A 13,817-nucleotide genomic window follows, 5' to 3' on the forward strand; every position below is an offset into this window, starting at 1 on the left:
TCAGTCAGAGACAAAAGTCCCAAAGCTTGTGGAATCCTTGGAACAGTAGGAGTCCTATCAAAGAGGAAGCTGACTATGAATAGGACTCCTAGATGATCTCAAGTGGTGTTTCAAATAGGATCGACTTTGGACTTCTGAACTATCCTTTTACACATCAAATAAAGAGTCATAAGTCGTTTATTCATGTTGAGTACATGCCTTGTATTATTCCTAAGTCAGTCTAGTGAATGTGTTTTAGGAAATCGAGTTGTAATCAAGTGTCATAAACATTTAGTAAATTGGAGTGAGTATTTTTCTTTACAAGTTAGAGTAACTTGTGAATCAAATAGGAGTAGTAGGAGTACTGGAGAGTATTTAATTACAATCTTGTAATTGATACATTTTGGCTCATTGTTCTAGTAGAATTGGAGTTGAAAATCCTACGTGGTAGGTCGTGATTTTTGCACCTTTTGAGATAGGTGATTTTCCACGTAAAAATCGTTGTGTTCATTTTATTGCTTGTTTACTTTAAGCTTAAGGAACACGGTAAAGAACCAAGTTCTATAGTAATCAATATGGGCACTCAAACTAACACTTGGTAGCAGAGCAAGTTCTCTCATTTACACGGCTAAAACCTAGAGAGATCTTGAAAGCAAGATGAGTGCTCCACCCGAAATTAATGAAGGACAATCAACCACCAGGCCACCCCTGTTCAATGAAAAATTTTACAGTTGGTGGAAAGCAAGAATGGAAGATTTCCTGATACCTGAAGACTATGAAGTATGGACCATAGTGAACCAAGGTCCTTTGATTCCTACAAAAAATGCACAAAATGAAACAGTTCCTAAGGAACCCTCCGAATTTGTGGCAGCAGATTTCAGAATGATGGAGAAGAATGCAAAGGCTAAGAAAATTCTTCTCTGTGGACTTGTTCCTGATAAGTACAACATAATTTCTGTGTGCTCCAATGCGAAGTAGATATGGGATGTACTTCAAACTACTCATGAAGGAAAAAACCAAGTAAAGAGATCAAGGATTGAGTTACTCATGATAAACTATGAGCTTTTCTCCCTGAAGGAGTCTGAGCCCAGACAGGATATGATGACTAGGTTCACCAATGAACTGAAATCACTTGGAAAAGTGTTTACCTCAGAAAGTTGGTTAGCAAAGTTCTAAGAATCTTTCCACCTTCATGGAAATCAAAAGTCACTGCAATCTAGGAAGCCAAGGAATTGGACAAAATCTCACTTGATGAGTTGGTTGGAAAACTAAAAAATCATGAAATGAGAAAGATAGAACTGCGCAAGGAAGAACCAAAGAAGGATAAGGCATTAGTTCTTAAATCATCTGAGGATGATGAATCTGACTAAGATGATCCTGATCTAGCAATGTTTGCCAAGTTCAAGAGGTTCATGAAGAATTCCAAAAATGCATCCAAGAGAGAGACCAGTAGCAAGAATAAGCATATCGACATAGCTAACTATGATGGGTGCTACAAGTATGTCAAGCTAGATCACATGGTCAAGGACTGTCCAATGTGGGAAATACTCGAATGACAGAGTGATCGTGGAACCAGGGGGCAGACGGAAGATGAAGCGAGTGAAAACTGAGACCGAGGATTACAGCTTCGGTTGGCCTCACGTAGACCCCGTAGGGAACATTATCAACGAGGGCAAACAAATATTTGACATCAGATGACATTCAATGAGGAATATTCCTCACTACTAAATACACATCCGTTACAAAGAATTTTGGCATTCATAATTTGCTGTTACATATTCATCAATGGCCCCCATTATTGTCATTTAAGAGGGGCTTGATCTTAGGACCTTATTCCGTAGGTATAGCTATAAATAGTGACTTCAACAACCATTGTAGGAGAGGAAACAAAATTTGACAAGCTTATGCTATACATTATTCCAAGCTCAATAATACTTCATTTATTGTTTAACGCTATTCTTATTGCTGCCTTCGGGAGCCTTGCTCTCGGAACCAAGTTATCTGCTACTTTATCTCGATTCTAACGCTAAGTTTTGCATTTTATTTAATTTATTTATCATTTTGAGATCAAATCGATTCGCTTGTCTATAAATTCAACCGTACCGTTATATGGGTAAACAACATCTCGCTTGCGCTTCTGGTCAAGCGCTTCCCTTCCTTAAGAGAGGTTCTCGGTTCGAACTTCGTCGGCTGCATGTTTTGTTAGAGTACAAAATTTTGCCTTTTCGGCTTAAAATTATCTGTCAGAGAGTGTTGAACACTTGACCCCCTAGCCGGGTATAATGAACCAGTGGGCCACACTAGAGCTTGGTGCACAACGACAATAATTTTTTCTCGAACTTGTCTTACTATATTTTCTTTCATCTTTTTCTTGGAAGATGAAGTTGGTCGAAACCAATTGCAAAGTCAAATAACGATAGAGTTTTAAGTGATTGTTTAGTGTTTTATATAGAAAAAAATATTTAGTATAATTTCAGTAAGAATATTATGAATATATTTCAAAATATAAAAACTTGTCTAGGAGAGTCGTAGTAGTATAATTAAATTCGTTTTTCTTTGTTGGGCTAAACTAGCCCAAAGATACTCCTAAAATGATGTGATATTTTCCGCTTTGAGTCAAGCTCGCACGATTTTTTCCATAAGGCCTCACACTATTAAGAGATTCCAACACCTTATATGTAGACTCCCAATCTTTTTATCTACTAATATGGGACTTTTTTCGCACACCCAACAATCTCTCCCTCGAATTAAGTTCCCCTGGCTCACTACCACAATTCACGGGTCTCCCCCGTAAACTAAGTTCCATGTGGGTCATTGCCATGATCCACGGGTCAATTGTTCACTGCGTGCCACCCCACATATGTTAGAGTATTTATGACAATAGAAGCCCGCAACTAGCTTCTTTTTGTGTGCGTATCTCCAAACCGAGTCTCGCACCATCGCTCTGCCATCGTCATTCCCGATTGTTGGGTTAAATCAATCCAAAGATACTCTTAACATGGTGTGATATTGTCCGTTTTTGACTAAGCCTGCACGGTTTTAGGACCTCACGCCATTAAGAGATTCCAACATCTTATATGTAGACTCCCAATTTTTTCAGTTACCAATGTAAGACTTTGTTCCTACAACCAACATTCTTCAATAAGATTCGAATTGTGTTATTTTGATTTATATCGTTATAGTGATTTGTTTACTGGTTATTTTTTTAAATGCCGACACCGCTTACGGAAAACTTTACGTACGCCCCTCCGGATACCTTGTGGTTATTGGAGTGAGAAATTCATGTGGAACAAGAATTAAAGTCCTGATAGTGCAACAGGAGATAGTTCAAGCATTCTTAAGAGCTTCTTCCGGAACAATAAAAAATATTTCTACACGATATGCGCTTTTAAACTTTATGGATTAAATCATTTGGAGTGAAAATCTAAATTTAAGTAAACATTAATATAGATTTGTGAATATGGTGCTTCACTTTAGCAACTTGTGGACTTCATTAGACAAAAAAATTATTCAAGTCTCAGTCAGCTTGATTTACAATTTTGGATCAATGTCAAGTACAAAGTGACATAAACAAAAAAAAAAGTACAATATATTACTTAATATGTCACATTCTACTGCACCTTCAAATTAAATAAAGTACAATTTCATATGCAAAATGACGTAGATACTGACCCGCAAAAATAGGGCAATAGAACTTAAACCTAACTCTATTTACTCGCTCTAAGATTTTTAAGCTTTTATTTCCATTGAATACATGAAATGTCATCATCAGACTAATGCTTTAAAATGTATACATGAAACCTTACCGTTTTAAAGGAAAAATGTATGAAATTATAGAATCTTATATGGACAGAAAAAGATCGCATGCCTTGCATGGCTCTTTTATCCAAATCTTTGAGGTTCAGCATATGCATTCATTTATAAATAATTTTAAGATTCTTAAAAGCATTTTAATCATGGAAACTCTATGATAGGTCTGCTCATCTCAGATCACACGTCAAAATATTGAATAAGATTTAACATTGCAAATAGGTGTAAAAGAATTTACACATGTGAGAAAATTTACTAAATGAAACAAAAGATTAAACTGGAGATGAGTGTAATGTTTAAAAATTATATATAGGTGTGGTAAAGTAGGGAAACATTGATAAAGCTTTTGAGATTTTTCCTAATAAATACTTAGAAATTTACTAGTAAAATTTTGAAAGCTGAACCTGTACATGGAGAAGTAATATTGTTAACATGTTTAATATATCACTCAATCTAACGTGAATTGAAATATATTTGCTAAGGCCTTATTTAAGTCCTTCTCTAATACTAAAATTCAACTTTTATACATCGACAACATAGATGAACGTTATGTTATCAAACCGCTTTAAAAATAAGTTAAAAAAGTAACTATCGTTAATTAATAAAATTAATAAGCTAAAAGATCGGATAAGTAGTCTTCTATAGCATATCTATTTTGCTAGTGGATATGTAAAATTCAAATAGTATTATTAATCCAATCTAACAAGACGGTGTCCGTCGAGTAATTGACACCTGTCATGCTATCTCTCCCCCTTTTTGCGTGTAAATCCATCATCTCCAATCACCTCTGCCAAGTTGGCTTTTCTTATTTCTTTCCTTATTTTATTAACTTGATTTTACAGTTTCGTGCTCGTCTTCTATTCTCACCATATACTTTATGTCGCCATACGACCATAGTAACATTTATGAAATGATGATAAACTGAACTCCAAATTCACATGAAATTCAAATTAAACTTCACTCCTCTCGCCATCACAGCTTATATATACATCACCAGCCTTTGAAGTTGAGTCTGCGCTTTACTGCTTTCCCTCATAGAGATATAACACTACATCATATATATAAACAGAGACAATTTTTTATTTATTTTTTATTATGTATCTTTTTCTGGGGTCGCCGGGAAATCAAGATTCCGGTACCCTGAAGTATTTAAAGAAAGCACACAGTACTATTGTATATACATAACACCTCTTTTTCACAATTACCGGAAAGTAATTAAAATATCTGTAATTAGATATAGAGGTGACGTTAAAATGGCAAAAGGTCGAAAACTGACCACCAGTATGAGTGAAAGGTATTTAGGAAGCTATAGTTACAATCATGGAAATGAACCGGTCAACGAAATCTCGGAGTTGGGAGAAGATGATGTCTGGTCAACGGTGGATGACATGGTCAACGGCGATGATCATTTGCTGAATGGCTCAAGGAGCGACTGGAATTCACGTGCCACCGCCGAGAGTAACAGAAGCTTGAGGAGCCGCCGCCAGACTGGAGGCTTGTCATTGGCTTTTGATGATCCAGGTAGAACGACGCAGCCTCGGATCTTACACCAGTTTCGTGGACAAGACACCATGACAGTGCAATCCCCACGCGAGCGCCACATGGCATCCTCAGCTCCAGTGAATGTCCCTGATTGGTCCAAGATATATCGGGTCGACTCGGTCGAATCTTTCCACGACTCGGACGATGGTGTCGATGATCATGAGTTGGAGATGGTTCCGCCACATGAATACTTGGCTCGTGGGTATGGTCGGTCCCGAAAATCAACTACTAACTCGGTATTTGAAGGTGTGGGCCGGACATTGAAGGGCCGAGACATGAGCCGAATCCGAGATGCAGTGTGGAGTCAGACCGGGTTCAATGGCTAAGCCAAATGATTATTTAGCTATCTGTTCAAATAATTGAACGATTCAGTAACTATTGGAAGGGTGAGAGGGAAATGTTGATACAGTTGTTTATCGCTATTGTAAATTTTTTTGTTCTTGGGCGATGATTCAGGCCGCATGAAATATAGATAGGCTCAGTGAGTCAATCAGGCTGTGACTGAGCCCAAGTCTGATTCTGTGTTTCCCATTTTTAGTGCTTTTCCCTCTTTTATGAGCTGTTAATTGAACAGTGTTTGGATGAAGATGACCAGAGGCACACCGGATATTGAAGCCTAATCCTTTTAAGTTATTGATTTTGAATTAATAATAATTTATACATATCGACCAAAGCTAGGGGTTCGGCCAAATTCTTAGCATTTTCTGCCCCTGCCAATGACTCCAACGGTTCCCCCCTGCATTTTGTTTTCTGGACAATCATAATGCTGGGGAAAAGAAATAAAGAACAATAGTTTCAAAAGTTTTAGGAGACATAGCGGGTGTTTGGCTAAGCTTATAAGATGATGAAACTGGTTTATAAATACCTTTTGGCTTATCTACGCGTTTGGTATATACACAAAGTGCTTATAAGCCAAGTGTTTATAAGCTAAAATCAGTCATAAGTCATAAGTTGGTCACCCCCAACATATGATTTTTCCGCGTATAAACACGTTTAGTTTGACCAAGATTTTTACTAGTTTATCCTTAATAATATTTTTAATTCACAAAATATTTTTCTCAAAATAAATTTTCTAAATTTCTTTCATTCCATATTCGTTTTTCATTATTTTCTTTACAAATAAATATTTAAATTTATAATCTCCCTTAAAGTTTTGAGGGTGTTTTAGTTATTTTAATAAAAGAATAGCTTATCAGTATTTTTCTGCCAAACACAAAAATTGCTTATTCTCGGTTTCAGCACGTCTATCCAAATTCAGCACTTAAAAATGCTTTTCAGCACTTCAAACTTATCAGGTTTTTACAATCAGTTAATCCAAACGGGCTCATAGTTGCTTGGAAATGGAATTACAGTTTGGTAATTGTAACTTCATATTATGTAGTACATGATTTTAACATATCAAAATCCCTCTTTAATCTCTTTTACTTTTGGAAAAAAGACATTGTATAACTGCTGTAAAAATAATAGCCGACAAATGTACAAAATATATACATACATTTTGTATGTAATATACAAATTTTATACACTTTTTCGACTACTAGATATTTATAGTTTTGGACGCGGACTAAAAGTAAAAATACCCCTTACCTTTTTATCACCATTCATAGGCCCATCCACCCCTAAAAAAAAAATAGAAAAAAAAAAGAGCATAGCTAATTATGAAATTGATTGATCACCATCACTTGTCAAATGTCTTTTAATAACTCCTATAGAAAAGCTAAAATAACGTATGACGTATGATATATTATTAGGATGTCATTATCAAATGGCTTAACTAGTTTTCTATTTATGATAGGAGATTCCAATTTCATTTTGAGGAAAATTAATTAAACCTAATTCATTTTGAGGAAAATTAATTTAAACCTTCTTTTATCTGGAAATTGCAAGCTAGTGTTATGGGTTATGGCAGCATCAATCTTTTACTCTATAATATAATGGAGCTACTTAATGGGCCATTTTCAATTAATCCCACTATAAGATGACAAGGTGTGTGGGACAGTGCAATAATTGAAGTATACAGAGGGTGGACCTTATTACTAAATAGGATGCGTTTTATGAGACGCACCATTGTGTCTATTTGATCGATGTTTTACAAAACAGGAACACATAAGCCAATTTAAAGTCGAGCAAATTTAATTAAGACTAGAATTCATATGAAATTCCTTTATAATTTGAAGCTTGAATTTTACAAAAGAAAAAAAAGAAGAAAAGAAATAGTGCTTAACCTGGTCAATCAACCATATCCAAAGCTTTAACTGAGATTTTGTTCAAGATTCAGAGCCAAGTGGAATGAGTAATGAGCCTGAATCGAAGATAACAGCAATTAGTGCAGTCAGGGAAATAACACTTCTACTTGTCCCAACTATTATGGGTTATTAACTATGCTAATTTATACTAGTAGTAGTTTTCGCATAATTTCAAATATGCAAATTTTACTTTAGAAAAAATTTAATTTCTTTTTTTCAATTAAGTTTTTTGAACCTTATACTCCGAATCCGGTAACATAATGAAATAGGAGTAGTAGAGACCAATGATGGTGAGTAGAGCTTTCAATATGGGCCGGGCCGGGCTAGCCCAACCCGGCCTACATGGGCTTTAGCAATTGACAGGCTGGGTTGGGCTAGCCCACCATTTTGATGGGCCTTATAATGGTCAGCCCAACCCAGCCTTATGTGGGCCACGGGCCGGCCCATCATTTTTAAAAATACAATTTTATATTTTTTCTTTAAGTTCTGACCTAAAAAAAAGATAATTATTTAAAAGTTAAAAAATATCTTATCGAAAAAAATTCGCAAAACTTAATAACTTTTTATATTGTTCCGATATATCATAATAAATACTAAAAAAAAGTAAAAGACAAGACTATATTTCATTCACTAAAAGTCAAAACTTAAAACAAACTACTCAAGAGAACGTTCATGATGCTTATGAGATATCCAACACATCATCTTCGTCAAACACATTTGAATCCACTTGTGACAAGGTTGTCTTAACATCTTCACTTTCATCTACAATTCATATGCAATATTAATTAGTTAAATATTAAAAATAATAAATTTTAAAAATTAATAATATTTAAATTCACATAAAAAAATATTACCAGTTTGAGTTTGGGAAAACTTGTGCAGCCAATTTCGAGTAGTAACAAGTGTTTGGACATTTTCATAATAAATGCAACTTCTGTACTTTGTAAGAACATGCCACCAATGCTAAATGTTGATTTCGATGCTACAATGGTAATAAGAATACTAAATACATCACGCACCATCATTGAAAGATCGGGATATTTTCTAGAATGATCCTTCCAATACATGACAACATCCATCTCTTGAAACTTCTCAAGATCAAGTTTTGGTTCCTCTTAGTAAAGATCCAATTCTGACTTTCCATCTCTAAAGGCAGTATACTTTTTATTTTTTATATATTTTAAATAAATATTTTATTAGGCCCACGGGCCGGCCCAACCCAGTCTCAGTCAAGCCTCACGGGCCACGGGCTTACTCGGGCCACGGGCTTAAAAGCCTCATTTTTAAACGGGCCCCAAAAATTCTAGCCCAGCCTTGCTTAATCACGGACTGGGCCGGGCTGGCCCAACGGGCCAAGCCCATATTGACGGCTCTAATGGTGAGATCCTAAATCCAAAGGCCAGATGTCTGGAAAGGAATTACTCCATCTTTCTAGGGAAGATGATAGGTGGAGTGGTCCTAGTAGTGAGTCCGAAACTTTTCTAATGTTTTTTGGACAAAAAATACGTTTTTACTACTAAAAAAAAGTTACTTAAATACATAATTCGCAGTACTATACTGCGAATTACTTTAACGGAACTTTAGCCGTTAAAGTAATTCGCAGTAAATTACTGCGAATTAGTTATAAAAACTGTAATTCGCAGTAATTTACTGCGAATTAGTTTTCCTGCGTATTATTAAAAAAAGTTTTTTTAGCTAATTCGCAGTATTGTACTGCGAATTACTGATTTGGCCCCACCAATAATTAACTGACATAACAATAATTCAAACACATAAAACGTATTATTGTACTGCGAATTCCTTAAAAAAATTCTGCACCCCAGGCTCGGACTTGCCTTATTTAAAGGCGTTTCAGTTTTATGAAAATTCATTCAATACAAACTTTTAACTTCCGTTCATACTTCTCTCTTCTTCTTATCAATTATTTTTGTACAATGTCTGAAGAGCCAAAAATAAGGGTTTCATTATATTGGGGGGGTGAGGTTGTGCTGGAGAATAACTCTGTGAGGTATAGCTCACCTCCACAGTGTCATGTTAAATTGCCGCTTACTATGGAGTATGATAAATTGGTTTCGTTGTTATGTAAAAAAATGAGTGTGAGGAAGCGTTCGGTTAACCTTAAAGTAACCGGTAGGTTTCCGTATTCAGTGACTCCGCAGGGGTTTGCTTATTATTCTGAGTTTAACATCGAGGATGATGAAACTCTTAGAGATTTTTTGCGGATTCCGGATGAATACAGGGAATTTATTGTAATAAAATTATTGGAAATGTACGTCAAGGTGGAAGACGTTCCCAATAATGAGGGCGTGCATAGTAGGGATAACCCCCAGTCATCGGGTGGTTATTCTGGAGCAGTTTTTGCCGGACAGATTGCTGATGAAAGAGCTTGCCTTGATTTAAACTTGTCACCACCGGCGAATGAGCAGCCACAAAATAATTTTTCGACTTTATATAATCCACAAGACGACTGGTAAACTTCAATTTTACTACGCTTTAGCGATGTTTATTTTATGTTTTAATTGGATTTGTATTAACACTTATATTTTTCATAGGGGGTACCGTCCGGATATGAATTTTACAAGTTATGACCCCGTCCCTAGTTGGAATATGCGTAGTTCTGGAGTATTGGAGCACGGTGGTCCATCCGGGAGTCATCACCAACAAGAAAATATCCATCATGAAACGTCAAGACAGTGCGACTTGTAAGTAAATTGATATAGCTATATCAAATGTATTTATGTAGTTGGGTAACTTATCATTTTGTTCTTTTTGTGCAGTGAAAACGAGCTTCTTGATGTTCCTGACCTCACACAGTTGCCCATAGACGACGTATTGACTCGTGATTTGGCTGATGCACAGAGTCAGGAAGATGATAGTGATTATGACAACAATGCGGATGAGTTTGGGGATGACACACCCTTCCATGATGAGGGTGATGATGAGGAGGAAGTGAATGTTGAACCTGAGCTGACGAGGGAGCATGTTCCTCCACCTCCCGCTAGACAAAGAGTGTACGAGTCCCACGTGCCATTTCATGAGCGGAATATTCCCTACCTTGATAATTTGCCAAGTATGCCGAACGTGGATGCCCTCACAAGGGATGATGACGAAATTCGGTCAGCGATGTGGGATGAGTCTAGACCAGCTGTTCTGACAAAGGGCATGTATTTCCCCGATAAAGCTCGCCTAATTAGGGCTGTAAAAATCTACAGTATAAGAGAGTGCCGTGAGATGACGGTAAGTGAGTCAACTACGGAGGTATACAAGGTTGTATGCCGTAGGTGGTTTATGAGTTGTCACTGGATGTTGCGTGCCAGCAAGAAGAAATCAGGTTTGTGGAAAGTGGGTAAATTTATTAGCGAGCACAGATGTGAAATGGACACATTCAATGAGAATCACTTCAACTTGGATGTGGACTTGATTTCTCTTGTCTTGATTCCATATTTGGAAGTGTCCATTAGGTTCAAGATTAAAGAGTGTATTACAGCCGTCCACCAGGAGTATGGTTGTACTATAACCAAAAGAAAGGCATATCTCGGTCGCAAACGTGCCTTTGAACTTATTTATGGCGGCTGGGATAAGTGTTTTTCAAATCTGCCCAGGTACATGGCCGCACTGCAACATTTTAACCCCGGCACTTTTGTTGAATGGAGGCGTGAGCGGAGTCCGGACAGACCCGAATATATTTTCAACTATGTGTTCTGGTCATTTAAAGCAGCAATTGATGATTTTGTGCATTGTCGTCCTGTAATTTCCATAGACGGTACTCATGTCTATGGAAAGTATGATATTAAGCTTTTGATTGCAGTTGCAGTTGATGCCAATGGACAAATATTTCCACTAGCTTTTGCCATATGTGCCAACGAAAGCGAAGAGACGTGGACACTTTTTTTGAACCACTTGAAGTAGCACGTTGTCAAACAGCGTTCAAGTATTTGTCTAATATCTGATCGACATGGTGGTATTTTAAGTTCTGTACGTCACTTGCCTGAATGGCAGGAACCATATGCATACCACCGTTACTGTGTGAGGCACCTGAAGGCCAATTTCCAGAAGAAATTTCCTGACAAGGCCTTGCATGACTTAATATGGATGGCTGCAACTGAGCACCAGCAGTGCAAATTTACGAGGCGCATGGAAGAAATCCGGCAGATAGATCCACGAGCCTATACTTGGTTGATGCGACATGAGCTTCACATGTGGACATTGCATGCTGATGGCGGCAGACGATGGGGAGCCCTCACTACAAACGTGTCGGAGTCATTCAACGACTTATTGAAGTCTGCCCGTGGATTGCCTGTCACTGCCATGGTCTGCATGACATTCAAACAGAGTGCGGAGAGGTTTGTTGAAAGGCATGCAGCTGCATCAGCATTGATGGATAGGGGTGTTCAATTTATGCCAATACCCATGAGAAGATTTGAAAGGTCCCGGAGGCGAGCACAGTGGCATTCATTTCTTCAGTACGATCATGAACGGGGTATTTTTGAAGTTAAGACCGCTATCCGCGGACACCGTGGGAATAATCTACAGACGGTGAATGAAAATAGAAGGTTATGTTCATGTGAGAAATGGACCATCTACCACATGCCGTGCGCACATGCGTTGAAGTGCTTTCAACAAGTTGGATATGGGGCAACAAACTATATTGATAGGCAATACAGTGTTGCTGCATACGTAGACATGTATAGTGGGAAGTTGCAGCCATTAGGTGCTGAGCATTATTGGCCGCCGGAACCTTTTAAGATGGTATGTAACAAGGACTATTTGCGCAAGCTGCAAGTGCAAAAGAGAACGCGTATACGGAACCAAATGGATGTTGGTGACACCGTTTATGCGCGTAAATGTGGCATATGCTCACAAATAGGACACGACCGTCGTAAATGTCCTTCAGGTGGTGTGCGTGCTGGTGGTAATCCGGCTCCTGGTGCAAGTTCGTCGAATGTACCCAACTATCAAGGATACCCCTAGTCTTTTGTTTTAGTATTCTTTTTTGTAATACGTGTTTGTACTTGTGTATGTTGCAATATATATCAAATAAAATTATGTTCGACAATCTGGAATGAGAGAAGAAAAAACTGTTTAATTGCAGGAAAATGTAATATGTAAAGCGTGGTTTGATAGTTTCATATAACAACACAAGCACTTAAACTTAACTTCCACTTCAATTAAAATAAAATTTAGTACAACAAACAAGGAAAACATTACTACAGCACAAACACAAACGTAGCAGGCCAACATAATAAAAATACATGAAATATGAAAAATACACTAAACACATACATGCCAATATTTAGTCCCGGTTGCCATTTACTCTCCGCTCCAACCACTTAAATCGTTCTTCCAGTTGTTCTTTTTCTTCTTCTACCTCTTTCAGTTTTGCCTTCACCTCCGCAAGTTCCCGTTTATATTTTTTTTACGTTCATTTTGTTCTTCACAATTCCATTGTGCTTTCCATTTTTCTTCTCCCACCTCCTTCAGTTTCGCCCTCATTTCTGCAATAATTCTATCGCTTTCGCTTTGTGTTTCCTGTTGGCGCAAACACATATTATGAAGAAACTGCAGTTTTTCTTTGTAGTATTCCTGATAACATGGTTCATCAACCCATTCCTCAAACTCACAAATAGGTTCGCCGGGAACTTTGTAAAACTGGTTCATACAGTGCCAGTAGCGGCGTCCAGCTTCACCACCATCCCAACAACTTTGCATCATGCATAATTTTCCACAGTAGCACTGTGGTGGACGAAGAGGTTGAGCCATATAATAAAATATTTGCTTTTAGTAAAAAAACCTTACTTTTAATGAAATATCTGCTTGTAGTAAATTTTGAGCATACAAAATAACTACAATGAGCCCGTTATTTATAGGCGAGACAAAATAATTAATTCGCAGTATAGTACTACGTTTTATGGAGTTGTCTTGTCGTTCTGAAAAAGATAAAAACCATGTGAAAAGAGCTGCTGTCTTGCAGAAAAATTTAATAATTAATTCGCAGTATAGTACTGCGTTTTGTGGAGTTGTCTTGTCGTTCTGAAAAAGATGAAAACCATGTGGAAAAAGCTGCTGTCTTGCAGAAAAATTTAATGATTAATTCGCAGTATAGTACTGCGTTTTATGGAGTTGTCTTGTTCTGAAAAAGATGAAAACCATGTGAAAAAAGCTGCTCTCTTGCAGAAAACTTTAATAATTAATTCGCAGTATAGTACTGCGTTTTATGGAGTTGTCTTGTTGTTACTGAAA

The 13,817-nt window shown here is 37.2% G+C and overlaps 1 protein-coding gene across 1 annotated transcript; it reads left to right on the forward strand.

The window, feature by feature from the left end:
- Nucleotides 1–4,714: 4,714 nt before the first annotated feature.
- LOC109242030 lies at nucleotides 4,715–5,951 on the forward strand. Its single transcript, XM_019408853.1, has one exon. The coding sequence runs from the start codon at nucleotides 5,043–5,045 to the stop codon at nucleotides 5,655–5,657; it is 615 nt and encodes a 204-aa protein (XP_019264398.1). The 5' UTR covers nucleotides 4,715–5,042; the 3' UTR covers nucleotides 5,658–5,951.
- The last annotated feature ends 7,866 nt before the right edge of the window (nucleotides 5,952–13,817 follow it).

Source organism: Nicotiana attenuata, unplaced genomic scaffold (genome assembly GCF_001879085.1).
Source record: "Nicotiana attenuata strain UT unplaced genomic scaffold, NIATTr2, whole genome shotgun sequence".
NCBI classification, from domain to species: Eukaryota; Viridiplantae; Streptophyta; class Magnoliopsida; order Solanales; family Solanaceae; genus Nicotiana; species Nicotiana attenuata.